At 42.0% G+C, this 27,553-nt stretch overlaps 1 protein-coding gene across 3 annotated transcripts in view; it reads left to right on the top strand.

The window, feature by feature from the left end:
* The window catches only part of PLXNB2 (plexin B2), a 629,238-nt gene that overhangs the window by 515,190 nt on the left and 86,495 nt on the right, over nucleotides 1-27,553 (top strand). For all 3 annotated transcript variants that reach the window (XM_086967392.1, XM_086967395.1, XM_086967394.1), the window contains 6 exons: nucleotides 1,057-1,177; nucleotides 16,315-16,542; nucleotides 22,175-22,351; nucleotides 24,323-24,459; nucleotides 25,368-25,468; nucleotides 26,817-27,046. In XM_086967392.1, the coding sequence (XP_086823518.1) occupies nucleotides 1,057-1,177; nucleotides 16,315-16,542; nucleotides 22,175-22,351; nucleotides 24,323-24,459; nucleotides 25,368-25,468; nucleotides 26,817-27,046 (994 nt within the window). The remainder of the gene's footprint in view (nucleotides 1-1,056; nucleotides 1,178-16,314; nucleotides 16,543-22,174; nucleotides 22,352-24,322; nucleotides 24,460-25,367; nucleotides 25,469-26,816; nucleotides 27,047-27,553) is intronic.

Raw genomic sequence — 27,553 nt, forward strand, 5'->3', positions numbered from 1 at the left:
GTAGGCACATTTTGTACCTTAATTCTGCCTTCCCCCATGGGGCTGCATCACCACTAGAAACCAGGCACTATTTTTGTGAGAAAAGGGCTAATGGTTGGGCCCAACAGGCATCAACCTGCCCCCGTGCCCTAGATGGTCATTCTCTCACTCCCAACAAAGTAAATCCCAATTTCCTCTTAATTTTTAACGGGTGCTAGGATACTCTCCCGAGTGAGTTGCATGCTGTACACATAACATTAAAATGAGGGATGATCAGTTTATTTGGGCTTTGTGTCACCATGCACCCAGGTATCCAAACAAGCCTGGACATGTCTGAAAACTAAAACCCCAGGAAAAACAAGGGTGTTGTGGCTTCTCTGGATCGCAGTATGTTTTCTTACCTGGAATGCCAGGTCAATATCAACATTTTACCTTAACATAGCCAGTTTCCTCTCTTTCAATTGGGAATAGTGGCAACAATTTGGCCCGGGGTGAGGCAGCATTATAGGAACCCTACCAATCCTGTACATTTCCGAAATCTAGAGACGGAGGTCCATGCTTGAAAGGAGCCATCAAGTTAGAGAATATATAACCCTTTCTAGAATTTTAGAATGCAGGAGCACACACCAGTTTACTAATACAGACACCCCCATGGCTTGGAACACAAGGAAGGCAGGTGTGAGTGGCTGCTACAAAGTTGTTTTTATTTGTATTGGAAAGTAGGAATTCAAATGTTTTTAAAGTATTTGCATGCTTTCGCTTGCTTACAGAATTGACTACTAGGTGTCTAAAGGCTCCATAACCAACTCTATGAAGTTTTCATGGTATTGTAAAATTGTGGAAGACCTCATTCAGGGCAAATCTTTGGTAACCATAATCTAAAGTTCTGATGATAATTACACTTGTAATGTACTAAACCGTGATTTGGAATAGATCTTTTCTACTGGTTCTTGGAGGAGAGATTTCTTAAAGTGGAACAGTGACTAAAGCCAGACAGTTAAGTACAGGCATTAGATTGAACTCAGATAGAACTGGCAAGTAGTGTGTTAAATTATAAATATTCTTCCTTTTCTGTAGTGGTGGGAGAGAGATTACCATAACAGGAACCGGATTTGATCAAATACAGTCATTTGCAGCTATTATCAGCTTGCACGCGCGGAGAGAAAAAAGAGAAGCAGCCTTTGAAGGGAATATAAATGTAAGTATCCTTTCCATTTAATTCTTGAATGGAACTTGTCTGTTTCTTTATTTCTGTTGCAAATGCGAGCACTAATTTGATCTTGAATAAATAAACTCCTAGATATTAAAAGGTTATGCTTCACAAAACCTTTAGTTAACACATGCTTTTGCTGATTACTGCTCACAACATTTTAACGTCAAGACTTTTTTCTGAGTTATGCCTTTATTCAGACTGAACTATAAAAACTATTGTTCAAACATAAGCAATGATGACCTCCTCTTCAAAGAACAATGTACTGAACAGAACTGTACAACTAATGCTTTATTGATATGCTGTTGCTTATGCTTACTTGCCTGAGCCATTCGTACAATATTGCAAAATTGTCTATCATTCTTCCAACTACATCTGGGGCAAACTGTGGAATTCTTGCTAAACCTGTCCAGTGGCTGTTGGGGCTGGAAGTGGGGCATCAGATGTGTATTTTGCCCAGTCTCAGGTTCAGCTCAACCTTGGCAGCTCTTCTCAGTGGAAGAGGGCTTGAGATTAATTTGAAAAGTAGATCTGAGAAAGACTGGAAAACCTTGAGTCCCGAAAGGTAGCAGGAGCCTTCTCATGAGTTGATGGATTTTTGCCTGAATGATGGGGCCTACAGTATGGCATCCTGCTCCTATCTTCAACAAGGACAGGACATACATTGCATTAAAGTCTTCTTCCCAAATAGCTGTTGCTCTGTTCATCTGTAGATATGCACACACTTTCCTTATAACTTCCTCACTCCAGTTGGTGAATGGAGGTGTGCTTGGAATCTGTAGCCTTTACTCTAAATTGTCTGTTGTTTCCACAGGGAATGAACTTACCAAAGAGTAAAAAAAATCCCCCTTGTTGTCTGCTGATCCCCTCTACTTTCAAATAAAGGCAGCAGGCTCCCTGGTAGTTTTCTTAGCCGAGAAACAGCGTACAAACCAAAAACAAATGATATAGTATACAAGTCATTAATGTGCAGTTTAAACAAATAGGTTTGGTTAAGTATTGAAATATATTACTGTGAGGCATCAAGTTCCATGGGCAATACATTAGTTTTTATTTTTTTCAGACAAAAATTTGTTTTGGTTTTACAGCACAAAATAGGGTGTAACCACAGGAGAGATGGCAGAGAAGGGAAAGGGTTGTGGGCCCAGCAAATCAGACGGAAGGCAAGCCATGATAGTCCCACCATCTCCCCCAAGTTTTTAGGTCTCGCCTGGCATTAGCAGCGCACATGCGGGAGCTTCTTGAAATCAATACGGTTTCAGAAGCGGACTCCCGCCAATCTTTTTAATTTGCTGGCATCATCCTCCATGCTGAACGCTGGCTCACGTTTGAAAAGGAGGCTTCTTAGTCCCTCGTTAGTCCTGCCCATTTTAGCCCCGTCCACCAGGACTGGATGTTTTACTTGAGGTGTTACACGTTTGGCATTGTATACTCGGTGAGCACTATTTTCTTTTGGATGCTCAGCAGCCCCATCGGTGTCCGGCTGCGGTGCGTGTGCCTCGCTGTCCGGAGGTGTGCTGTTGAGCGTCTGTTCTTGTTTTAGAGTGTTTTTTTCTCTTTCTTTTAGTAGCTGCTAAGAAATCATTCTGTCCCTGCAATAACTATTTAAACACGTTTGATTCCCTTCACGTCTCTACACAGGTAACGCCTTTATTCAATCCTGCACCATTTTTTCTCGTTCTTTTAGCAGCTGCTAAGAGATCTTTCTGTCCCCGCAATAACTATTTAAACACGTTTTTCCCTTCTCGTCTCCACACAGGTAACGCCATTTTTAACTCCTGCGCCATGTGCTCGAAGACTCACAGGCGCGTTTCAGAGAGTGACTTATCTCCATCCTAACAGCTGTCCTCGGGCTGCTGAGGCTGCCGTAAATCTCAGTCTTTCCCCTCGCGCCCTCCAATTGCACCTTCGTGACACAAAAGGAGTGGAACGATTTTATGGATTGCCTTAGAAAATCGGTCAAATACTAACGGAGGGCATAAAGCTGTGTCAACCATTTCAGCCCTCGGACGAAATATAAAATAGTGCCAGCATGCACTTCAGATCACGCTTCAGCAAACTTTTTGCATCAAGGGCATCCTCAAATTTTGGCAGTAATTTTTTTTTTCTAAAACATCGAAGTGACAGTGTAGCACACCATCCTACCTTTCTTAAAACCACTAGTTTGATACCGAAACTTTTGCAGAATGATCTTGAACTTTCTTACCTAACGTAGGGACTCGTGAAATTACTACTTTTCTGAACCTGCATCCTTTACTGGGATTGTCTCACATTTGCAACAGTTTAAGCTATTGGCATTGTAAAAGGCAATGCCTTTTATTTATGTTTTAAAAACCAACACGTAAATAAAAGGCATTGTCATTTACAATGCCAACAGCTCCAACAACCTATTGCATTGCAAATGCTTGTCTGTTTGCAAAATCAGCCATGGGCGCTGTTAATGGGTTCCTCTATCTTCGCACACCATTCCATCGCAGAGCACCACTCTGCCATAGACTGTATGGAGGAGAGCTTCCCGTGGCGAGCAATAGCCCTCTTGGCCACCAGGGTGCACTCTCCACATCATTCAGAATGCCCAGTAAGCCGGGAGGAGCAATCACATCATTCAGAATGCCCAGTAAGCCGGGCCTGTCCAGAACAGCAGTTAACTTAGGGAAGCTAAAAAAATAATATTTTTCTATGACCAGGCAGGACCACACCATTGGAAAGAAGGTACCTATGTCACATAGGATTAGGGAGCACGCCCATCACTGTGGGGTAAAGTGTGGAACATGCAAATAAGTTTAGCTGAATTGGGTGTAGACAAGAAGAGATGACTAGCTCACATGGAACCATCTTGGCATCTTTCCAATCACTGTCATCTACTTCAACGAGGGCCCACAGCTGCGGTTGATATACAGCCAGTGCATGGCGGAGTTCAAGATATCTATAGAACTGGGTTCTATGGAGATAAAAAAAAATATACTCGAGCGCTCAGAAGGTCCTCAACTATGAGCCCTCCTAGACATCCACATAATGGGAGATACTTAAAAGGTCCCATCAGCGTAAGCTGCCAGTCCTAACAGATCCACCTGAGAGTCTGCCTCCATCACAGGAGGGTGACCCTAGTCAACTCCGGCACTGAGTGAGAGATTGGGCTACCTTATAAGAAACTCCGAAAATACTGATGGTTCATAAGCGAAAGTTCCAAACTGAATGTGGGGTTGTTGCAGTCGCAAAATATCCAGTCGTTAATTATTTGGAGCTGGGAGGCCCAATAGTGCATGCGAACATCCATTAGCCCCATCCTACCATTGAAGGGTGACTGGACGCTATACATTAGTTTTAAAAAAAATAGTGTAGCACAGAGTGAAATTAGTGATATAGAGTGTTTAGAGAGTGCTAAATTCTTTGTAAAAAATGATCTTGTGAGTAAATTCTGGCATGTTTAATTCAGCAAATTATGTTGAACCTTTACTTTCCACAAAATAGAGAGCAAACATTTTAGACCAGCGGTTCTAAACCATACGACCTCTGTGGGCCTGATTGGATCACTACTGAGATCTGAGGACCCCGGCCAGATACTATGTGAACCCGTGAAAAATACACAAAAATACAGAAACCGCCAAATAAATACACAAATTATGAAATAATTTTTTTTGCAGAGAAAAAAAATGGAAATTAAATGATGTAGCTTTACAAAATTTGCTTTAATTTCTAAAATACAAAGCAATATGCTAGACACTAGCATGATCACCTTCTTTTTTGCTCCTAATGCATGCTATGTTTGTGTTCGAGGCATGCTGCATCTTCTCTGTGGGCTTTAATCATGCCCATCGCCTTTCATTTGTTCCTTCATGTGCCTTTCTAAATCCCTTTTTTTTCATTGGTGAAACGTTGCCATTTGTCCCGCCTTTTGGCATTTTTCACTTTCAGGGTGACTGTCCCTGTTACATGTCCCCCCCCCTACTCTTTTGTTTTATTTATGGTTTATTCAGCGCACTCTTTTTTACTTTGAATTGTCATGCACTGTTTATTGCTTGTTTTATTTTGTTTCTGTCTGTGTTTATTCGATCTGTGGTTCCCTCGATCCTGTTTGAATTCAACCATTGCCATAGTACAGATCAGCATTTGTAATTTTGTTTGTTTCGAATTTTGTTTCAATTCGCCATTATTTCATTTTATTTGTTATGATCAACATGTGTTTTTGTAGGCACAGGGAGAGCCGATGTCAAGACTTTAACACGATTCCTGAGTCCCAAAATCGGCAGCTCTGTATGTTACTCCACATCCTCTCAGACCTCTAACTTGAAGAGTAAACTTGTTTTGATGACCGTATCCATTTTGAATGCCTTTCTCAAAATCACAGCACTTCTTAATAGGTGATATTGCCGCTGGGTACACCCTTTGACAATGATTGGTCAAGCTTGTTTGTTTCTACCATCCTATTCGCGTGACCCAGCTGTAGTTGCATCCCTGTGAATCTTACCTACCAAGAAATGAAGAGGAGGTATGGAATTTCAGAATGCCTAAAGCGGCCATCTTAGAAAAGGCATGAGTACAAGAACAGTTATACTTCCGATGCTTACAACTGAAACAATTTGGATACCAGATATATTATCGTATTTCTTCATTTGCATAGCTAAATGGCTTGTGATGAATATAGTAGGAAGGCTTTCAGAGTCCTTCAATCCTTATTAATTTGAATGCATTTTATAAAAGCAATCTTGTTTACGGGGAAGAACAGACCGTCAATTGTGTGAAAATTGCTTTATGATCAATGGAATCTGGTATCCTAAAGCAGACACATTGATTATTCTATAGTGTAGAAGCCTAAAATGCACCCGTAGAATTCAGCTCTGTGTTCAACTTTGCTTGAAGACTGTTGATGACGTTAAAAGTAAGTCACTCATTGATTGGGGTGTCTGAGCAGTAGCTGTTGACCACATCTCAGGATGGCTATGTGTATCGCTGTCATAGCAAAAGAGGTTAGTAGAAGTTAGTGTTTGAACCGCGATCATGTGGGGATACGAGAAGCACCCCACACCTGTATTGGTGCAAGGTTTCGTTCACACTTTGAAAGTAGCTGTGGTTCCAAGGGAAAGCAGATAGGTTTCAAAAGTATATCCGTCTACAGGCACCAATGCAGCAAATGTTTATTTGGGGGAATTAATCCACACTCACTATCGTCTAACGAGACTAACTGTAGAAAAGTGTTCCTTTTAACATGGTTACCACCCACTTTGTGCCTGGTATCTGGTGCAACTTTGACTGAGAGTGGTGTGCTGGGTTCCTGCTAACCGGATTAGCAACACCAGTGTTCTTTCCCTAAACTGTACGATTGGTCCACAATTGGTACCCTTTTGGGATCTCAGTAAGTCCCTATTAAGTGGTACCCCTGGTACCTTGGGCTTTGGAACTGAAAAGGGTCACTAAGTGCCGCAGTACCAATTGTGACACTCTGAGGGACTACTCACCAAGCTCATGCAAACTTCAATTGAAGCCAGCATGTCTTGCTGCAGAGTAAACTGGAGTCGACATGGCACCATGCCTGCCTCTCCTACATATGGCATATGTAATTCACCCCTCTGGCAGGCCTTACAGCCCTAAGGCAGGGTGCACTATGGGCATCTTCGAGAGTGGGTATGTCCCACTGATATCAAAGTTCACCCTTCGATATTCCCATTGCACAGGGACGCCATACCATAACGAGTACATGGGCTGTACACTTAACATTAAAAGTTCCCGAGCAACATGATGGTTTCACTGTACCCCAAGGTGTTTGATACCAAACACCTTGTCTTAATAAACCCACACTGATGCCAGTGCTGGATTTATTAATAAATGCACCCAGAAAGCACCTTAGAGGTGCCCCCTGAAAACCTACCAACTACTAGTGTGTTGACTGGTCTCGACCAGCCAGCCACCATTGTAGTGTAGTTCCTAAATCCCCAATAGGCTCTGCGCATTGGAATAATATACACTATAGTTTTGACATAGGACTGAGGTCAGTATGTCTCTATCGAGTACATTTAACTTAATTACTCGTGTGTGCCAGCTAACTCAGAGGTCACTAGAAACTAATCGAATGAACAAGAAGGGATTAGTCTCCGACAACGGCATAAACATGACAACTTTGTTTCCCATAGAATCGGAACAGTTCTTCTCAGAATCGTGGAAAAAATAGATAAGTTTCACTTAGTCAATCGTGCATGCTTTGTTTCTACAAAGTTACACAGAAATAGGTAGACAAATGTTTCAATAAAAAGGGTGTTCGAGGCATATGGGCTGCAGATGGTACATTTATGAATAGATCGCCATCTGGTGTTGGGCTCGGATGATTGCACTTGTTTTTCTCTTGGAGAAGTCTTTTGTCGTCATGAGACTGGTGACTCCTCCTTTGGGTGCTAGTGCGCATGGGCATCGACTCCATCCTTAGATTGTTTTTTTCCGCCATCGGGTTCGGATGAGGATCAAAGCGCTCCGGATCGACTTCGAGAAAAAGTGATATTTCGGCGTGTATTCCCTTTCCAATTCGACGGTATTGTTATCGAACGCGATTTCATTTCCATTCCGTTTCGACTCCAACAATAAACATTTTCTTCTACGTCGACTAGACCGGGAGGCCTTTCTAGACGTAGTCCAGCCCGGAGGTTTATTGAACACTTATTTCTCGTGCAAGTGCTATGAGCTGCTACAATCTTAAGACAGAATGCTAAGTATAATACTTACAGCGTTAGCAGTAAGATCAAATAATACTGCAATAGCATGGTTTGTAGCTATGCCATATATTCCTAAAAATACATACATAAATAAAACAGACTAAAATGTGAATACTCATCTGGTGCTTCTAAATAGTTCTACCCCAGTGTACCTAACCTAAGTGTAGTACGAGGTAAGAAGTAGGTGCTGTTTTCTAAAGAATAGCTAGCTACAGTATTAGTTTTGCCAAAAGTTTTCAAGAGTCCCTCTAGGTTCTGATCTGCTCCATACCTTAGATTGAGAGAGGTTGGAATCTCTTTCCGGGTCTCGATCTCCCCCGCAAGGGGAGTCAGAAAAACTCAAGCTGGATTCTCTGCGAGGAGGATGACAGCGTCTGGTCAGTGCGTCAGGCTAACTCTAATTCCTTCCGTGCCGTGCAAGGATGCAGCCGAGTCATGGTTTGCCATGGCAAGTGAAGGTATATTTATACCTTGAAGGTGTTTAGGAATGCCAGTATTGACGTAAAAGTTGGGCAGAGGAACGTCATGAGAGAACCCCTAAGGAATAGATATTCATGCATAATAAATGAGTTCTTGGAGAAATCAATATCCAGGCAAGGGGAGGTCCTAAAGGCTTAAGAGTCTGGTTTTCCAAGAACTCGTTGTGACGTGGTTGGACGGATGTAGGTGACCATGCCTGTATTTGGTTAGCATGGATAATGCCTAAATAAGAGTTAGATTTCTATGCCTAAATAAGAGTTGGATTTCTATGCCTAAATAAGGGCAATGTGACTTGTGCCTATATAAGGGCATAAATCGGGAAACCTATATACGGTATCTAAATCGACACACAACACCATAGACCGGTTTCTTACCTCCTGCGGTGAGAGCCTTTGCTCTCAGAAGACAGGAACAAAGCCTGTTGTGGGCGGAGGTAATCACACCTCCCCCAAACAGGATGAGTATACCAGAGCTTGAAGCTTCAAAGGCCCTGGCACCTATGTTGTGCGACTCCGGCAGTCCACTGGCACTGACCAGCAAAGTGCGGTCCATAGCCATGCTGCTTCCTGGCCTGACCGGCGCCACAGACAACCAGGAAAAGGTAGTTGTGCTCTATACGTTCAGATCTGTATCCCCACTGAGTGTGAAGACACCAGGACCAACTGGAGCCGTGCAGTACCAATGGCGAGAGTCCAGTCCGGATTCTCACTGCACCTGGACCAAGTAGCTTTCTAGGGAAATCTGCATCAATTCAAAGATGGCTTTATTCGATAACCAGTATCTTAAAAGCAGTAACATACATACATACATCAATAAAAATACGAGTTATCAGGTGAACCATGGTGTAAAAGTATGCGTCCATACAAACAGTAAGTTCAAGATAAAAGCTTAAAACAGCCATAAAACAAACTAAATTCCAGGACATATAGATGTATGTATGTATGTGTATATATATATATGTATATATATGTATATATATATATATATATATATGTATGTATATATATACACGGAGTATAAAGTGACAGTGCAATAAAAATAAAAAAAATAGTTTAAAAATATAAGAAACACAATAATTCATTTAGAGTGTCAGACGTAGGAATTTAAACCTTACTGTCAAAGCACGGCCAAGATACTGGGCCACGCCACAGGCAATGAGTCCTTGCGTCCGACTTCAAAATACGCAAAGCAACTCTATGCTCATAGGTGCCCAGTAGGCTACGGATTGGTTTTAGCCATCCAATCTAACCTTCTTATAGACAGGCAAACATGAGATGAGCCACACTTTCAGTTTGTGCCTTACAGCAGCGGCAGTCCGCTGTTGTCTCATGTGGGGCACTCCACTTTGCAGTTACCTCTCGTATCGGGCATGTGCCTAGCCTAATCTGAATATAAAGTGACCTGTCTCGTGGCGTCTGGATAAAATCTAAGTAAGGTTCTAAAAGTATGCGCTGCTTGTGAAAAAAAAATATTCTGTGAGCCTTCCTAATCATGAGTTGCGGTTCTCTTGTTCATCTACCCACGCCCAATTCCGCTTTTTGAGGTCAGCCTTACAAGGTGGGATCTGGGTATCCCACAACTCCTTCATGCCGAGCACCAGAACCAACTTTTTTAGGTTAAACAGCCAGCTGACTCTTTGATTACCATCCGGGGCCATCAATTCCGTAAGCGTGGAGGCATAACTAGCAAGCTCAGGGGTCCGACGCAAGCTGACCCAGAATAACAAGGGCCGTAGCCTGGCTATGTCTTTAAAAGAGCGCATACCCATGTCGCTCATCAGAGGTTTTAAAGGTATGTTACTGGGAAGCATCACTAGATCTCTAAAGAATGTGTTCAGATCTGCTAATTCTATCCACATTGTCGATGCCCCATAATTCTGCACCTTTTAGGGCTGAGCTGACAGCTTTGGCAGCATAAATCGTAAGAGCGGGGGCCACTGGTCTACTCTGCGAGTAACGATTTTCTCTTAGTAGTGTTCCTGCCACACGTTTGTGGCTCAGAAGCATTTTGTCGATATGATGCCGCCAATTAATTTTCTGGGCAAGCCAGATACCTAGATAATCGAATGTTGGGACTCGCTCTAGACGTGTTCCGTCTAGTGTGAAATTACTTCTATAAGGCCTATAGGGACTAAACACCATAAGCTTAGTTTTGGAGGTGTTAACAATCAGCCCCCTAGATTCACAGAAGAGATGACATCTATCTAAAAGCTTCTGGAGCACAGCCAGAGTTTTAGACATGAGGAGAGTGTTGTCCACAAATAGCAGGGTAGGAACCCTGTCTCCTGCCAGGGTAGGGGCATCAGATGGAAGTTCTTGTAAAAAACGAACCACCCCTTTGATGTATAAAGAAAACAGGGTGGGCGTCATTACACAACCCTGGTGGACTCCTCTGTTTACAGGGAACCTGTCTGTCTTCTGGTCTTGAACTCCCCACCTCACTTGGGCATAAGTGCCCTCGTGAAGGCGTATCAGCAGATTCAGAACCACTGGGGGAATCCCCATATCACCCAATAGTTGCCACATCCGTTCTCTGGGAGCCAGGTCAAAAGCAGTCTTTAGGTCAATAAGGTCTAAATAAAGACTGCCCTTGCCAATTAGGACAACCTTCCAATAGATTAAAAACAATCTGAATGCTTGGTCCACTGTCCCTGTACACGCCCTGAAACCCACTTGATACTGGGAGAGGATATTCTTATCAACCACCCAGTGATAAATTCTCTGAAGTAACACCCTGCCAACTACTTTCTGCAAGGCATCAATCAAACTGATTGGGTGGTAATTGGCAGTGTCATCCCTTGCACCTTTTTTAAAAATAGGTACCACCTCTACAACTTTCCATGAATTGGGTACTGCGCTATAATTTGCAATAGAGTTGATTAAAAGCATAATGTAATTTGCCCAATTAGGACGGGCTTCAAGAAAAAGATCTCCTGGGAGTCCGTCCAGACCTGAAGCTTTTGCAGGGACTGTTTTATTTATAGCCGCCTCTATTTCTTTTGTGTTAAATGGATCAATGTCCTCCATAGTAGGACAGCCACTTGGGTAGGCGACTGACCCAACTTGGGAAAATGGACTGGAGCCTGAATAAAGTTTCTGAAAGTGGTTAAACCAATCTTGATTTATAATGTGGTTAGGAATTAACTCAGGATCTTTATTGCCTCACCATATCCCAAAAAAGATTCGGATCCCTGGCTGCACTTGCGTCCTTTAGGTTTTGCCAGTGTGTCTCATCCCACTCAAGCTTCGCATGGATCACAGCGGTTTTCTTAATTAAGGGACGGCATTTGGTTTTTACTGTTAATCCAGCTACTAGAGTAAGTGCACTGATCTGAATTGCTATTATTATTATTATTATGTTTCTTATATAGCGGCTGAATCGACCCCCGAAGGGGTATCTCCGCGCTTGCCTTGGGAACCCGTCCTGGCTTTTCCCTGTGAGATAGCCCCTACAGGGCATCCCCAAGGTGAAAGCCAGGCATTCCGCCGCGGGGGGCCTTTGTGGAGATTAAGCTTAATGCCCAGAGTTGCAGAGTGTGAACTCATTATTAGGTCAGGCACCGAAGCGAGAATTATCGAGTCCATGGACATTTGAGCTCAAGACCCTGCCGCATCGGGAATTGAACCCTGGTCCCGGGTCTGACCTCTGCTTCAGGGTCTGCCTGCTCTAACCAGTGAGCCACACTTCTCCACAATTGCTACCTGGGACCATTTCTTAATAGGGGGTATATTTAGCACCGGGACACCCCACTTGGCGTCATCTTAATCTACCCCCAGCAAATCTTCAGAGGTTAAAGGCTCGAAGGTACAATTAAAATCCCCAGCAATCATAACCTATGAATCTGATGGACAGTTAGATAACTCATGTTCCAATGACAAAACAATATTTGATAATTGCCCCCTGGGGCATCTCCGTTCCCTGGTAATATCTTCCCTAATCGGCGAGCGGCAACTCCTGACTTGTCGTAGCCAATGAATGGATTTATTTTTCAGAGATTCAGCATTCTCAATTCTACTGTTAGGGGCTGATTTGGGGACAAGTTCCTTAATAGGTGGGCAAGTTGGTTGTTTAATCTGTTGAGCTGGGACATTGCTACCCATAAGTGGATCTATTAAAACATTAGTAATCCTATTAGGAGTTGCAGTAATTTGGGAATACAGTCGCTTTTGCGTCAAAGGGGCCTGTCTGGTTGGAAGTTAAAGCCTTAGTGGCTCGTTTCGGTGGGATTGCAGAAGAATGTGACTGTCCACTAACTATAGGAAGTCCTACATTTGGTAATTGTTGTGGGTTACATAATGGGAGATCTGCTGGCGTATGTAGAGTACTATTATGGAATAACATTTTAACTGTGCCCACCAGTTCCTCTATTATCACTTTCAATGACCCAACTTCCTCCTTAAATGAGATAACAATCTGGGTAAGGGTGTGTGCTAGAATAGGACGAGTGGACACTAACTCAGTTGGGCTCTTATTACTGGTGGGGATGGGCTGTGAGGTTTGCACTTCCCCACAAGAGTCCGGCTCCCCGGCCAGGACATCCAAACTATTCGTGCAAATAATTGAGGGATCACGGTTGCCTACGGTGTAATGAGAGAGGTGAGGGCAATGGGGGAGGAGAGCCGGATAGCGAGTCTGGCTCAGGCCCCCGTGTTGTCGTCTCATGACTGCTCCCTACTCCTTTATGTATGGATTTTTGAAACATCTGGGGGACAGTAATTGAGCGCAAGGGAATAAGATCCTTAGTATGTATGAATTAGCATAATTGGACTGGCAATTCAACTCCCAGAAGCCCTTTCACATTCCATGATCAAGTTATCAATTCTGTTCATTACACAGCTATCGGTAGAAGTTGCACTCTTTGCTGCTTTCCTTGCCTTTTTCCCTTTGCCCACCCCACTGACCGGGCCAATATCCCCACCTGCATTCTCCATAGTTTTCCTTTTGCCCATTCCCAACCAAACTGGCTTCTAGAGGCAAAAAAGATTTGCAAGAGGTTTAAGCCGTAATCGATTTTAGGGCACCTGAAGAAAAGCCGTCAATAAAAAAAAGTGAATTATACAGCCTCAAGTCAACACAGTACCTTAACACTGTCTTCAGATTTTTTTGTGGCAACAGTGTTCCATAGGTGAGATGAAAAAGCTCTGGCCCTGCCCTGCATCTTCCTGGCGATGATGGGCTAGGACGGACCCGCCCATGGCCTGGGCGCGTCCCGCGCAACGGGGGGGGGGAGGCAGCGCTTTAAGCGCGGTGGCAATGCCTCCCCCTCACTAGCGGCAGCTGAGGGCGTCACACTGGCCTCTGGGACTTGCAGTCCCCTTTGATGATGGCGCTGAAGGAAGGAAGGAAGGAATGACCGTGTCGTTTTCTGGGACTGCGGTCCAACCAGGGCTGAGTGTCAGGCCCTGGGGGCCCCTTTAGACAGTGAGGCGCTGGATTCAGAAGACTGCACAGTAATGTCCGCATCACTGAGACCCCCTTCAGTGTCCCAGCTGCTCTGATTTTGTACTTAAATTTGAACAAAGTTCTTGAGTTTGAAATATATATAAAAAGAAATGTTATTTTTCGAATTCTTTCTCAGATTTATTCTTTGTTCGTGCCTCATTTATTGCCTCTGGGAGTACAACAAATGCTTAGCACTACCCTCTGATAAGCCTACCTTCTTGCCCACACTACCACAAAAGATAGCGTTAGTATTATCTACGTTAGCCTCTGTAAAGCAATTTGGGAGTCACTGGACTCTCTACACTGTAGTTTTTTTTTAAATTGCCTTTCCCCAGACTCTGCATATGTCCATTTCCATCTCTTGACCCAGGTCCAGTTGGTGCTCAGCACTAGCGGTTCTCAAAACCAGGTTCTGAGACTGGTCTGTATTGGGCTCTCCATGTTTGCTCTCGCCCTCAGCCTGAACATTTATGACCTCTGTGAGGCACCACCCTTCCCCGGTCTTTGCTAGAACTTCGAGGAAGCTGCTTTTTTATGTATGCAGCCACAATCACGAGCTATTGTCTCTGGGAGAGGCATGGGTAGTTGTCAGAGCCTCGTTGACACTTTGAGGTTGGATGGGTGCATTGTGAGGTTTCTGGCATTGGTAATGTGTTGCATTATGTTTTGTTGTGTGGACATGTGGGTGAGCACAGATGTTTTCTGGAGCCTTGAGGGTTTATAGACACACCATAGAGAGTGCCTGATGCACGTTGAGAGAGTCTCTGTAGGACTAGGTGGTGAGTTGGAACAACATAATTGCACTCCACATAATACAACTCAACGCAACATGATTCAACGCCACATAATTACACTCTGCTCAATACCACATAAATGCACCCCACATAAAACCACTCTGCCACGTAGCAACAATCCACATAAATGTCACACCATGTCACATAATTCCAATCAGCATAATTTTACTCGACACCTCACAGTTCCACACCACACAAATTCAACTCCACACATTTCCATTCCACACCACATAATTCGACAACAAACCACATAATTCAAATCAATATAATTACACAACACACCACATACATTCAATCCACACCCCAGAATTCCACATCATGCCACAAAATTCAACAGCACTCCACTACATAGAACTCCACAACACAAAAGAACAATCCACATAATTACACTCCATGACACTCCATCCCACTCCACATAATTTCAGTACACGCAATACCACATAACTACTATCCACTTAATTCCACTGTACACCATGCCACATAATTCCACTACTCTAATCCATCCATCCTATTCTACACCACTCTATTCCACAACTAAAAACTCCAACCCACATAATTCAACACCACAGCACATTCATCCTCTCCACAACACACAGGCAGGGGTACTGGAATTATGTGATTTTGCGGCGATTTTCGCATAGCTAAAGATTTGTCGGATTTGCCATATTATCCATCACCTGCTGCATAATCTTCAGATTTATTTCTAGCTCAAACAGGTCAAAAGTTACTAAAGGCCCAGACAGTGGTAACAAGTTTAATGTGCTGCATTACGTAACATAATTTGTCTTTACTTGCCGCATAATGTACTCAACCTTGCTGTATAATTTGGCCCTCCTCTGCCTAATAATTCCAGTGGGCCTACACATAGGTAACTTAATAGCTCGAACTCTTGCAAAAGTGAGACCAGTTGGTTTTGCCAATGCTTATTGTTGGTTCCTACAAGTGCTGAAATTGAAATCCCCAATTGTCCATACTAGATTGTTTTGGAGCACTTGTGCTGCTCTCACTAATCAAGCTTAAGGGTACCAACTTCATTTTTAGCCTCGAATTTCAAATTACTTCATCTTTACAGAGAATGCTAAAATGTCAAATTTTAGTTTTCCATTTTTGGTGTTTATGCACTTTATTAATCAGCTAACGTTTATTTTTCCAAACAGTCATGGACACCCCGAGTAGAGGTTGTGTCCCAAAGTTATGAATTTCTTCCCTAGACCATCCTGTTTAAGGGCCTAAAATACCCTCCTCACCTCTCCCCAACATCCACACCTAAATTCCTATAGTACATTTTGCTTTTTCTTCCTTTGATCGGGGTTTTGGCAGAAGCAGACACTACACCTTAATGGATGCTTGGGGGACCCTACCATACACCCAGTAATATTGTTACCTTGTATGTATTGTTTGGGCTTTAATTATTTCATTAACATGATGCCTTTAAACGTGAATTCTTTTTTTTTTCTCTTTGTATGAACTTTAATATGCTCTCTATTGTAAAACTGGACAGTTTTACCTTGTAGCATATTCAGCGTCATGCCAATGTGGCACAATTTATTTTATTTTTCCAAGGAGGGTGGACATCTTGCTTAGCACCAAGTGCTATGGAATTTCTTAAATTGCGTTAAACCTGAAGTACTCAAGTCTGGCATTGCAGGATTTATAACCTTTTGCTGTGTTCTCAATTGTATTATATGCATATTTCTCTCTTTTTAAGATTACAGCAAAAAGCCTGAAAAGGATCAATGACACCACGCTTGTATTTTCCACACCTCAAATTCCTGAAACTTACCAGAACTATAATTTTCGAACACTTCTCAAGATGGATGGACATGAGCAATTGCTGGAAGCAAATGACACCCCCTTTGAGTATGTTGCCGATCCCACATTTGAGAATTTCACTGATGGAATTAAAAAGCAAGTGACTGGAATTATTTATGCAAAGGTAGTATTTTTTTTGTTCTTGTTGACGTAAGCTGTTTTTAACATAGAAAGATTAGCATGTGCTGTGTCACGATTCACGAACATTAGTTAACTGAATTTCCAGAAAACTGTGTCCTTTCATACTACCACTACACCCAAGTCTTTCAACTACTGACACATACAAAATGTAAGCAATAAATAAATAGAATAAAATGTTAGAAAAAAATTATTCCAAAGAATAAAAGTATCTTAGTTCACATTCACACACATGATTTCTCTATTGCGTACATACAATCCTATCTAGGAGAGCGTCTTCTCATGAAAAACATGTTTAGGTCCTGGTATTAGCCTGGCCATTTTTGTTTTAAAGAAACTTCTGAAATAATACACATACATAGAGAATTTCAGTCATCCCTCTTTATCATGGTTGGTGTAGGGTCATTTGCATCTTTATTCTGATCTCCACCACAGTCAGCATAGAGCACTGACTACACTCATTGTGGGTGGTGGCAATTTGTCTTTGTGCATGTGCCTGAAAAGTCACTTTAACTAATAGTAAGCTGTTGGTCAGAGGGCCCTTTTTAGCACAAATTCATTCTTTTCCCCTCCTAAAAAACTAATAAAAGTGTTTTTTTATGAGTAACTCTGCAGCATATTTGATACAGTGACTGGGCGGGGCCGTTGTCATAGCCTGAAGCCTGCCCTGCATGAGACTCCAGGTGGAGCCATCTTTAAATGGGCTTTACAGACCCTCCAGGATATTGCGGCCTGGGATGGCAAATGTTTCTGTATGAAAAATCAAAGGTTATAGCACAAAACACAAAATGAACAAATGTGCAGTATGTTTGCACCAAACATATGGTCTGTCCATCTTGGAGACACGGTCGAGCTACATTCCATGACCTAGATGAGGCTGCAGCAGTAAAATGCCTCAGAACAAGAGGAAGCTGTAGAGTCGGATATCTGCAGCCAGAGCTCAGATTTCTGTTTGAAAGCTGCTCACTTTCAGATATCTACCTTTCCAGTGTTGATATGCCGTCAACAGGCCAAAGGTCAGATAAATTAGTTAGTGAGAAGGGTGGGGAACAAGACAGCAGGAATGGTGGGGGGGTCATAAGAGACCTCGGTAAGAAGAAACTCAGGCAGATACATGTGATGCAAATCAAAACTTTACTCTTCGTAACAATGAGCATATATCCACACATCAGCCCTATAGATGACTATATGTAGAGTGCAGGGTCAGTGCGTAAGAGTCCACTACGTTTCGATCCTATAGTAATGCAAGGATGATAATCAGGACATTACAATATGATGCTTGAGAATAGGGGTACAAAAGCAAAAAGAAAAAATGACGGACAGAATGCTTAACTACGCAAACAATCACTCCCAGTCACAAAGATCTGGGTTTAATCAATTTTTTTTGCTAACCATGCCACCCCAGTTAGGACCCAGTAATAGGCAAATCAGTCATGACCCTGCTTTTCATAGGAACAGTCCAACCTGCCCTACCAAGCCAGGTCCTCCTTGGCCTGGAAACAAGCATCCTGGGACTGTTTTTCGGGGTATCACCCCAGATCAGCCAGGTTAGCTTGAATCCAGAGGTGCAGTGATCCCTGGGCCTACCTTTCCCACTTAGGGTGACAAAAGCAAAAAGACTTATGATGGACGGAAAGCTGACCAATGCAAACATTCACCCCCCAGTCACAAAGTTCTCGGTTTAGTCCTTCGTTCTTTTGCTCACCACACCACCCCAGTTTGGACACAGCCATATTCAAATCAGTTTTGATCCTGCTCCTCATGGGATTTGCTGAAACTGGTCCCAGGATTGCTGGTTTCTGGTCCAGGGAGGACCTGACCTGGCAGTTCGGGCTGGACTGTTCCCATGGTGAGAAGGGTGAAGACTGATTTGCATATGGCTGGGTCCAAACTGGAATGGCATAGCGATAAAAAAAGAAACAGATAGATGTAGGTGCAGATCTATGTACTGGGGTGAATGTCTGACATTGTTCAGCATTCCATCTATCAATTGTTGTGTTTTCCAATTGTCGCCTTAAGTGGGACATATATGCCCAAACATGGGTCCCGTGCTCACCATGTCACTGGCGTCCAGCTAGCCTAGCTGATGAAAGTTGATGCCCTGAAACCGGTCCCATGATGCTTGTTTCTGGTCCAGGGAGGACCTGACCTGGCATTTCGAACTGAACTGTTCCCATAGGGGCAGGGTCAGACTGATCTACATATGGCTGGGTCCAAACTGGAATGTATGGTGAGCAAAAAGCGATGGATTGTGGCCCAGTTCTCTGTACTGGGGAGAATGTTTGACATTGCTCAGCATTCCACCCATCAATTGTTCTTTTTCTATTTGTTACCCAGAATAGGGGTGACAGCAAGGGCCGTCAAGGAGGTAGGTGGTAGCTGTAGTGTTTTCAAAGTCACAAGGGAATACACTCCTCTCCCACCCTGCGGAAATACAGCCAAAGCCTGCTACAGGACAATTCTCGAAAGTAGAGGTCTCGTAATCCCCAGCGCATTAAATTGAAGAAAAATAACTAAAGAACCGTCCGTGTCGTCAGTGGTGTTAGCAAAGCCAATGCTTACACAGCAAAAGCACAGACTGCTCTGGTGTGTATTCCCACATTGTGATTGACAGCACAGCACTTGCAACGTGATCTAATTCTGCAAATACCGTTCAATTCTCTCCTGCTCCAGGATTGGGTACGTGCTCCGGACTGTATTGGGCACTTGGCAAAAATGCGAATCCCCCGGCTGTTTGGAAATTTTCTCCAATTGAACAGGTTTTGGATTATGCAAAGACTCTACTGTCGGGAATTGTCTTGTAGCAGGCTTTGCCTGTATTTCCTCAAGGGGTAATTGGTCCCAGTGTATTCCTCTGTGACTTGGATAATACTTTAGCTACCGCTTACTTCCTTAACGGCACTTGCAGTCACCCTTTTGACAGCATATTCTCAAGCATCATATTGTAACGTCCTGTTGATGGTCTTTGCTTTGCTATAGGATTAAAATCTTTTATAACTGGAAACATATTTTTGGTCCAATTTACCAGTAAGGAAAGAGACATAAAATGTAGTATATCGAGCATTATTCTAAAGTCGTATGATAATGATTGAGTTATAGAGCTTTTTCTAAAACTTAGAATTTCAATGACTTACAAACACTATCTCTGGAATTGTGAAGCAAACTTCTGGTTTTATAAATCTGTGAACAAGAATGCAACCATACATTTGCTGACATTAGCCTTCTGGATTAAGGGGCAGAGTTGCACATTGATGACCAGCTTGTCTGTCCTTCCTAGTGCAGTTCAAGGTAGTACATACGTTTTTGTTGTGGTCCTGTGAGTGTTTAAGTGCAGGCAGTGTTGGGTAGTCCTGAGACCAGTGTTTGACGACTATTTTGTACTCTACAGAAGACCAAAGATCCTGTTTGGGAAATAGGCCATGCCTTATTCGTGAGGGTATTTGGATTTCAGGAAATGGAATAGCAGCTTATTATCTGGAATGTTTTCAGAAAATTAGGCCGACATTGTGTATATTCAGATTGATAATCGTGTGCTTATTGGAGCAATCTAGAACAAATGTTTAGGAACTGATGATGGTGACTCAAAGTGAAACTTTTTGATAAAACTCATGGCATAACCAGAGTTCTAATTCAATGTTATGGTGTCTTACGAAATACATTAGGGCCTTCAATTTTATTGACTACATCCTTGATTGTAACCAAGCAAAGACCGTGTGCATTTGAAATAAATATATTTATTTTTGTTATGATTTGTGTGTAGAGAAACATGGCCAACTAGGGCAACATTTGCCAACATTTTACCAACTTGGGAGTAAAGCATCATTGTAGCATTGTGTGCCTGATAGGAAAAGATCAATTGAATTTCAATGTATAATTTATTGGTGAATAATATTTCGATTATTATTAGCATAGAGGGCCTTGCTGTATGGACCAAGCTGCCAAGTGTATGCTCAGTACTTCACACATAAGCCTGTTTATTAAGCACTAGATTTATTCAACTGTTGTGAGACCTCAGCCACAGCTACCAGGGATTAACTTGATTAATGATACTTATGATAAAGCTTGCTCTAAGTGCCTAATATCTTGGATTAGATATTGGGTAGATCAGAGGGCCATCCTTTAAAGAGACAATTTTAGAGATAGTGGATTTGAGTGTTCGTAGGTTGGACTTGTTTGAGATGATATGGCTAACCTTGGCCTTAATTGTCTCTAGGATAGCCCAGTGAAACGGTTTAGATTGACGTCACTCCAGTAGTATAGAGATAGGTCTTTTGACCTAAATCATGCCTAATAAATGATGGAACTAAGCAGTATGCACCATGGCATGCTCTAAAATCCATTCAACATTTCTAGGAAGAAATAAGATCCCCTAAAGCAAACAGACTATTTTTGAAGCATTCACCCCTTCTTGGCAACATGGGCAGAGGGTCCTGCAGTGCAAGAGAGTATTTTACCATTGTAGAGGCGCCACTCTAGTAATGATGGCGTCTTTTTGTTCTACCTTGTTCAACAAGTTGAGAAGAGGCTGGTTCAGACAGAGGGTTAGGAATCTGATAGTGCCAGTCATTGAGGGAGGGGTGTGGTATTTTTTGCAGCAGTGGGGCACTTCTTACACACAGACCTCAGGTAATAGGTGGTGGAGGATTTTGGAGGCAAGGGAGAATTAACCTAGAATATGCTAAGTTGTTCTTGTATTGTGTGATGGAGCCGCGATGCCAGTCCATAGCCTAATATACAATCCTCATTTTAAATTCGTTTTGGATGAGCTGATTTTGTTAGTGTAAGGGTAGCAGGGTTCAAAACGCACCATCTGCGGGGTGCTTTAAACCAGCTTCTATTGGCACACTTTGCTGATGTGCTCTCTGACTGCCACCGCAGGCATTCAGTAATTAAACCGGTTTGTTGCTCATGAAGTAGTCTTTCTACTGTTTTGCTCATTTTATGTGGACATTAACTTCTGTAATTTGCCTATTCTGATTTTGTGATGTGTAACTAGATAGATTCTACCAATAAGTCTTTACTTTTGAAAGTCTGTTCAGTGCGCATTGTGTTTTCGTGTACCTGCTCAAAATATAGAGCAAGAGGCGAGCATTTTGCTAATGCTTTAAGTATTGAAAACATTGGTTTTGTAAAGAGTTTTTTAACTCTCCTTTAATTTACAAACTGGGTTTCTAGGTGCAAATCGAGGAGTTTGGAGTAACATTCGTGCCTGCAAAGTTTTGCATAGATCCAGTTCCTATTTTCATTGCCATGAACATGCTTTCCTAACTTTGGTCACTGAACGGTGGTCGTAGTGATCGCTTGAAACATGAAATGCCCACAGGCAATGATTTCAACCTAACAGGTTGAATTGAATAATTGCCCACAGGTATTACAGACCTGGATCCTAAAATCGGAGAAGCAGTAGCATAGTCAGTCGGTATGCAGCATATTCAACCATGATCTTGAGAATAAAAGTCCGCCTATGACAGCCCATATATCTTTTAGTTAATTGAGAGAAACTATATGGAACATAAGGACACAAAATACATCAGAGAAGGTCAAATCTATAAAGTCTGATAAATAAGTATTTCGATATGTTATGTCAGTTTACTTACTACCCTGTTTGTTCTTTGTAGGGAAAAAACCTGAATGTGGCCATGACAATAAAAGAAGCAAAAGCTTTTGTTGGGGAGGAAGAGTGTGTAATAAACACATTGACAGCTACAGATTTGTATTGCGTGCCACCAGAACACCAGCCTCACCCAAGAAGACGACAGAAGAGGGATACTACCACCAACCTTCCGGAGTTCATAGTAGGTCATATTTTGATTCCTCTGTGGTTAGGCCACTGTGTTCAAGGCCTTCTATTACACATTCCTGTTTGCTCGTCCCAAGTGTACCATACTCTCCCAATTACATTTAACATTAGGATCCTACTTTGTCAGGTTTGTATTGCATATTTTTAGGTCTGGAAGAACCTTGTCAGAGAGAGAGCCAATTTTTATTTGCAAGGTAAACATATAATCCTGCTGCAGAGAGCAGTTGAGGGGACCAGCTTCAACCAAGTGTTTTTTATTAAAATGATATATAGAGTATGAAACCAATTAACCATGCATCTCGTTGTGAATAAGGCTCTAGCCCATGCTTTTCATTCTTGATTTTTAATTCAATGTGAATTGGAGTATTGCACTCTGGTTTAGTTCTCCACCAATGAATGTTCACCTTTGTCACATTCCTCTCACCTTCTGCTACCATGTAGCACAACATTTATTAGTACTGAGAAGCATATTGCATGGCAATTTAACGCTCCACCAGGCCTTGTTCCTCAACTTGTCAATTTAGTTTACTGTAACTTCATTCTGTGACAGCAGATATCCCTGTCAACACAAAAGAAACCTGCTTATAGACTGCCGCATCTAAAGCATACAGCCATTTTTGGGGCAAATGTTTTAAAAACAGACCTTGGGTACCCATCATTGATATGTAAGTGGTGCATATGTGTTCCAATCTCCTGATGACTAAATCACACCATTAATGCAGGGTTGAATCCCCTAAGGCATAGCCAGGAGACAAAGGAGGAATACTGCCACCAAGTGTGCAGCCAGGCAGCTATTTCATGCTTGTTCCAGCTAACTCTGTGCAGTTTTAATTCTACTTTTAGCATAATGGGGACTCTGTGCACAAGAAATTACAATAATTTACTTACAGATGGAACGGATTTAAAACAGATAATTGGGTAGATCTTGTGCATTCCTCATCGACTTGCACATGTAATCCAACAAGGAATCTCTTGTGCCCGGTGCACACCCCACTTTGTTATATTTTATCTTTATTTCATGCATCTATAAAGCTCTTTGTAAAGATATTCCTGTACACTTGTTGCAAGGTTTTCCTTCTACACCCACCCTGCTGCAGAACATGTTGCAATTACTTGTGTACTTGTCCCAAATGTACTATACTCGTCCAATTACATTGCAAGTTGTTTTAATCCTACTTTGAAAGGTTTGAATTGCTGTGAAACAGTAGTGCTTCAGTGTCTCCAAGTAACCCAAGGGCTGTATTTATTATGTTAGAAGTCAGTATTTCTTGAGAAACCCTTGAACACCTCCTAACTACAGTTAGATGTGTAGTGCTGTCTGACCTGTACGATCAAACGTCTACACTTGTGAAATTCAACTTCTTATTTATTAGGAATTTGATAATACAATTAGATGAAAGCGCAAACTCCAATAACTTAAAAACCTTTGTGGCCCACATTTGCTTTAGAAGAAATTCAACAAGTATTTATTTTTTTAGAGTTCCCTAAAGGGGACTATTAGTGGCAAATGTTTCACCTACTTTGCACAAGTGAAAACTGGATTCATTTTCTGTTTACACTTGAAATAATCTCTTAACGTAATGATGAGTTGACTTTTGTGCATATTGTCCGAAAACAAGACAGTCCGCTTCACTGCTATGTAACAGTCTATTTCTAGGGTTCATGGTTTCCGTATTTGACAGTTCTTTGAGTTCAGTTACATGCTTTGGGAGATATCATGAACACATTTACCATTGTCTGCGCACTTGTGATAATAAATATACAGAAGGTAACAGTGATGCAAAAAGGTATCCTCTAGCAACGGATCTTGAGGCGGGGTAGCAGTCAGGGGTGTTCACTTTGCACTTCTTGGGATGATAATGATTTAGTCACCAGCTGTAAATCTAACAAACCCATTTAATGAATGTATGATGCAAATTGTTCTTTCTCTGATCAATCTTGAAAAATGTTTAAAATGTCGTCTTAGGTTAAATTTGGTAATAAAGAATGGATCCTTGGAAAAGTGGAATATGGACAAAGTGCGGTTATACCACTGAACATTATCATTCCTTTGGTCATTATTCCTATGGTGGCAATTATCATCATAGCCATATACTTCTATAGGTAAGGCCTAATGTATTATTTGTATATTTCTTTAAGCAGATGTATAATGTGTTCTAGTCTGCACTTGCGGAGGAATTGGTAGCACAGAAACTAAATGGCCATCTTATTGGGCAGTGTGTGTGGTGGGTCCAGGGAGGGTGCTTACTACCTTGAAGACACCAGCACGATCACATATAGATTGCGTGCAACAGTGGCTCCACAGTGTTTCAACAAGGAAATATGACTCTTGAACCATTTTGTTTTGAATATATTTATCTTGCAAACACAGAGGTGGTTTATAAGTTTAGGATGGTACAGTGGAATTGGTATTGGGTCTACCAGTGATCAAAAGAGGTTTGTGAATTGGTTAAAAATGTGTAATTCCTTGGCTGTCCACCGATGGCCAGTGTAACCTTTGACACAACCTTGGCAAACTCACATGTTTAATGTTTTCTCTTAGTTTTATGCCGCATCTATAGTGATTAATAAGAAATAATTACAAACATGCAATCATTTTTATTTTAAGAACCAAAGTAATCTGTACTAAAGAATAATCCATTAGAAACTGTATAAAACTATAAATTATAATTTAATGTAATACTCTTCGTTACCCTCCTATTATAGTCTCTCAATAATCAGAGAATAGTATGTCTTGCACAGGTAGGACCAGGTCAGACCTAGAAAATGCGAGGATGTAAGAAATAATGTATGACAGGGAAGAAGGTTTTTGGTCTCTGGTGCTCATGTTTCAGCCAATTTGGAGGTATACGATTTGTTACATGTGTGACTTGTGGTAGGAAATCATTTTACCACTCCCTCCAAAAACCATCACTAAATCAAATGCAGTTAGGAAACTAAGGTATAATTCTTCTTAGTTGGTCTAAATGTATCATTCACCTCTTACAAAAATGTCTCTTCTCCCATTTTAGACGAAAGAGTCAACAGGCTGAACGAGAATATGAAAAAATCAAGTCGCAGCTCGAAGGTTTGGAAGAAAGTGTGAGAGATCGCTGCAAAAAGGAATTCACAGGTAATTTTTTTTAAATGCTTGCCATGAGGCAGACATTGTTGAGTTTCCAAGGACACTCTTTTACATTAATCATTACTCTCACAAGAGCATAATCCGTCTGAGTACTGCACAACTAGATATTTGTCAACATAATATTGATTCCAAAGGTGTCTGAGGTACTGAGTGAGGTACGCATCCCTTTTGGTGGATTGATTAGCTGCTTCCCTGAAAAATTCATAGAAATACCCCGGTCATATGCATGCCTTACTACTACTATACACTTAGTATGGGTGACATTTTGTGTTTGAATTCATGCCTGCCCTTGTTGGTGTTTGTGTGTAGGTGCTTGTAGGCACACTGGTATGTGGGAATGGGTGCATGTAAATGTCACACTGCATATATGCCTATATATTGACACTGTAGATACATTTTGTTGAAGTCAAACCTATTGATTTTGTCCATACCATTTTTAGTATTTAATACTGTATGCATGCTTTCTCAGAGCACCTCCCATTTTGGCAGATGTTGCAAGACTGGGGAGATTATTCAGGATCACACAATATGGCGGTAGGAGGTCCGACAACCAGGGTCTCAGGAATGCTCTATTGGAAATGTTTCACATCCAAAGGGGATACTAAGCAAAATCCAACACTGAGCCACAGGCTGTCCATAAGGGGCTGAGAGGACATCTAGAGAAGCTACAGATAATGTAGTAAAGGCAGCAAAATGTTGCTTGGAGAGTAGCCTTTCTTAAAATGTTGGTCAGTTAAGGCTGCGCGGATACAGATAAACAAAAGCTCCCTGGTGATGTCTCCTAATTATTTACATACGTGTAATGGCACTAAACAACAGCAATGGGTGGGTTACAGCAATATACCCGAGTCTGGAAGAATTACACTTGCCAGAGGTAAAAAAATATATACATATATAAATATTAAAAAACAAATGGGGACAGGAGGGGAAATGAACAACAATTTTCAATCTGCAACAGTCAAAGCTGATGGTACAGAGAATTGCTCATTGTAGAGATTAAATTCTACCTCTTGGAACCTGATAGACTAGTGCATTTGCGTAAAGCACTGTCACTGCGCCATGCTAACACAGACGTGTGACATGCAGGTAGTCCAGTGGAAGCACTCTTTGATAGAGCAAGGACATGTAAAACTTCCTTTACCTTTCAGAACTCTAGCCCATTTATTGGTAAATCCCTTGAAGTAGGTACCCTTTGTGGTCCCGAGTTCTGCTATTTGAAAACATAACCTTGTTACTTTGAATGCTGTCATATCAGACAAGTGGTAAGTGATACATAGTAGACCTGAAGGTGTAGGACCTGGGAGCTACTCAAATCATACCATGTTCTATGTTTCAGATCTCATGATTGAAATGGAGGATCAGACAAACGATGTAAACGAGGCTGGAATCCCATTCCTGGACTACAAAACGTACACAGACCGGGTTTTCTTCTTGCCCTCAAAAGATGGAGAAAAAGATGTGATGATTACTGGGAAGCTGGACATCCCGGAAGGTCGACGTCAGACTGTTGAGCAGGCACTCACTCAGTTTTCCCATCTGCTTAATAGCAAATCCTTTCTTATACATGTAAGTATCTGGATAGTGTGTACTACTGCAAACCAGTTTACCTATGTCTTAAACATGATCTCCGTCTTTTGGCAGAGCAGTAGACAGTTTTTTACCCTCTTATTAAAATCACGTGTGGAACACATGTACAAAATTTGGTCACCACTAGGATTCTGATTTGTTGGCCCGTAGTTTAAGTTGGTTATGTTTGTTAGAGAATTCCTCTTAATAGCTCCTCCTTCCAAAGTCCCCATCACTCAGTCCTGGCTTAATCATCTCACTGCACTTAACGTCCAACCTACTATCGTGGATTCAGCAAAATCCTTAGGCATAACCCTCGACTGCAATCTCAATATGCATCACCACATCAGCAATGCTACGAAAGGTGCTAATTTCCAAATCAACACACTAAGAAAGCTGAAACCTTTCCTCCCCGCAAATGACTTCAGAACTGCAGTCCAAGCCCTAGTAATCCCTCGAGTGGACTATGGAAGCGTTGCCCTCTGTGGCCTCCCCCTTTCGACTACT

This window comes from Lissotriton vulgaris, chromosome 1_1 (assembly GCF_964263255.1).
Source record: "Lissotriton vulgaris chromosome 1_1, aLisVul1.2, whole genome shotgun sequence".
NCBI classification, from domain to species: Eukaryota; Metazoa; Chordata; class Amphibia; order Caudata; family Salamandridae; genus Lissotriton; species Lissotriton vulgaris.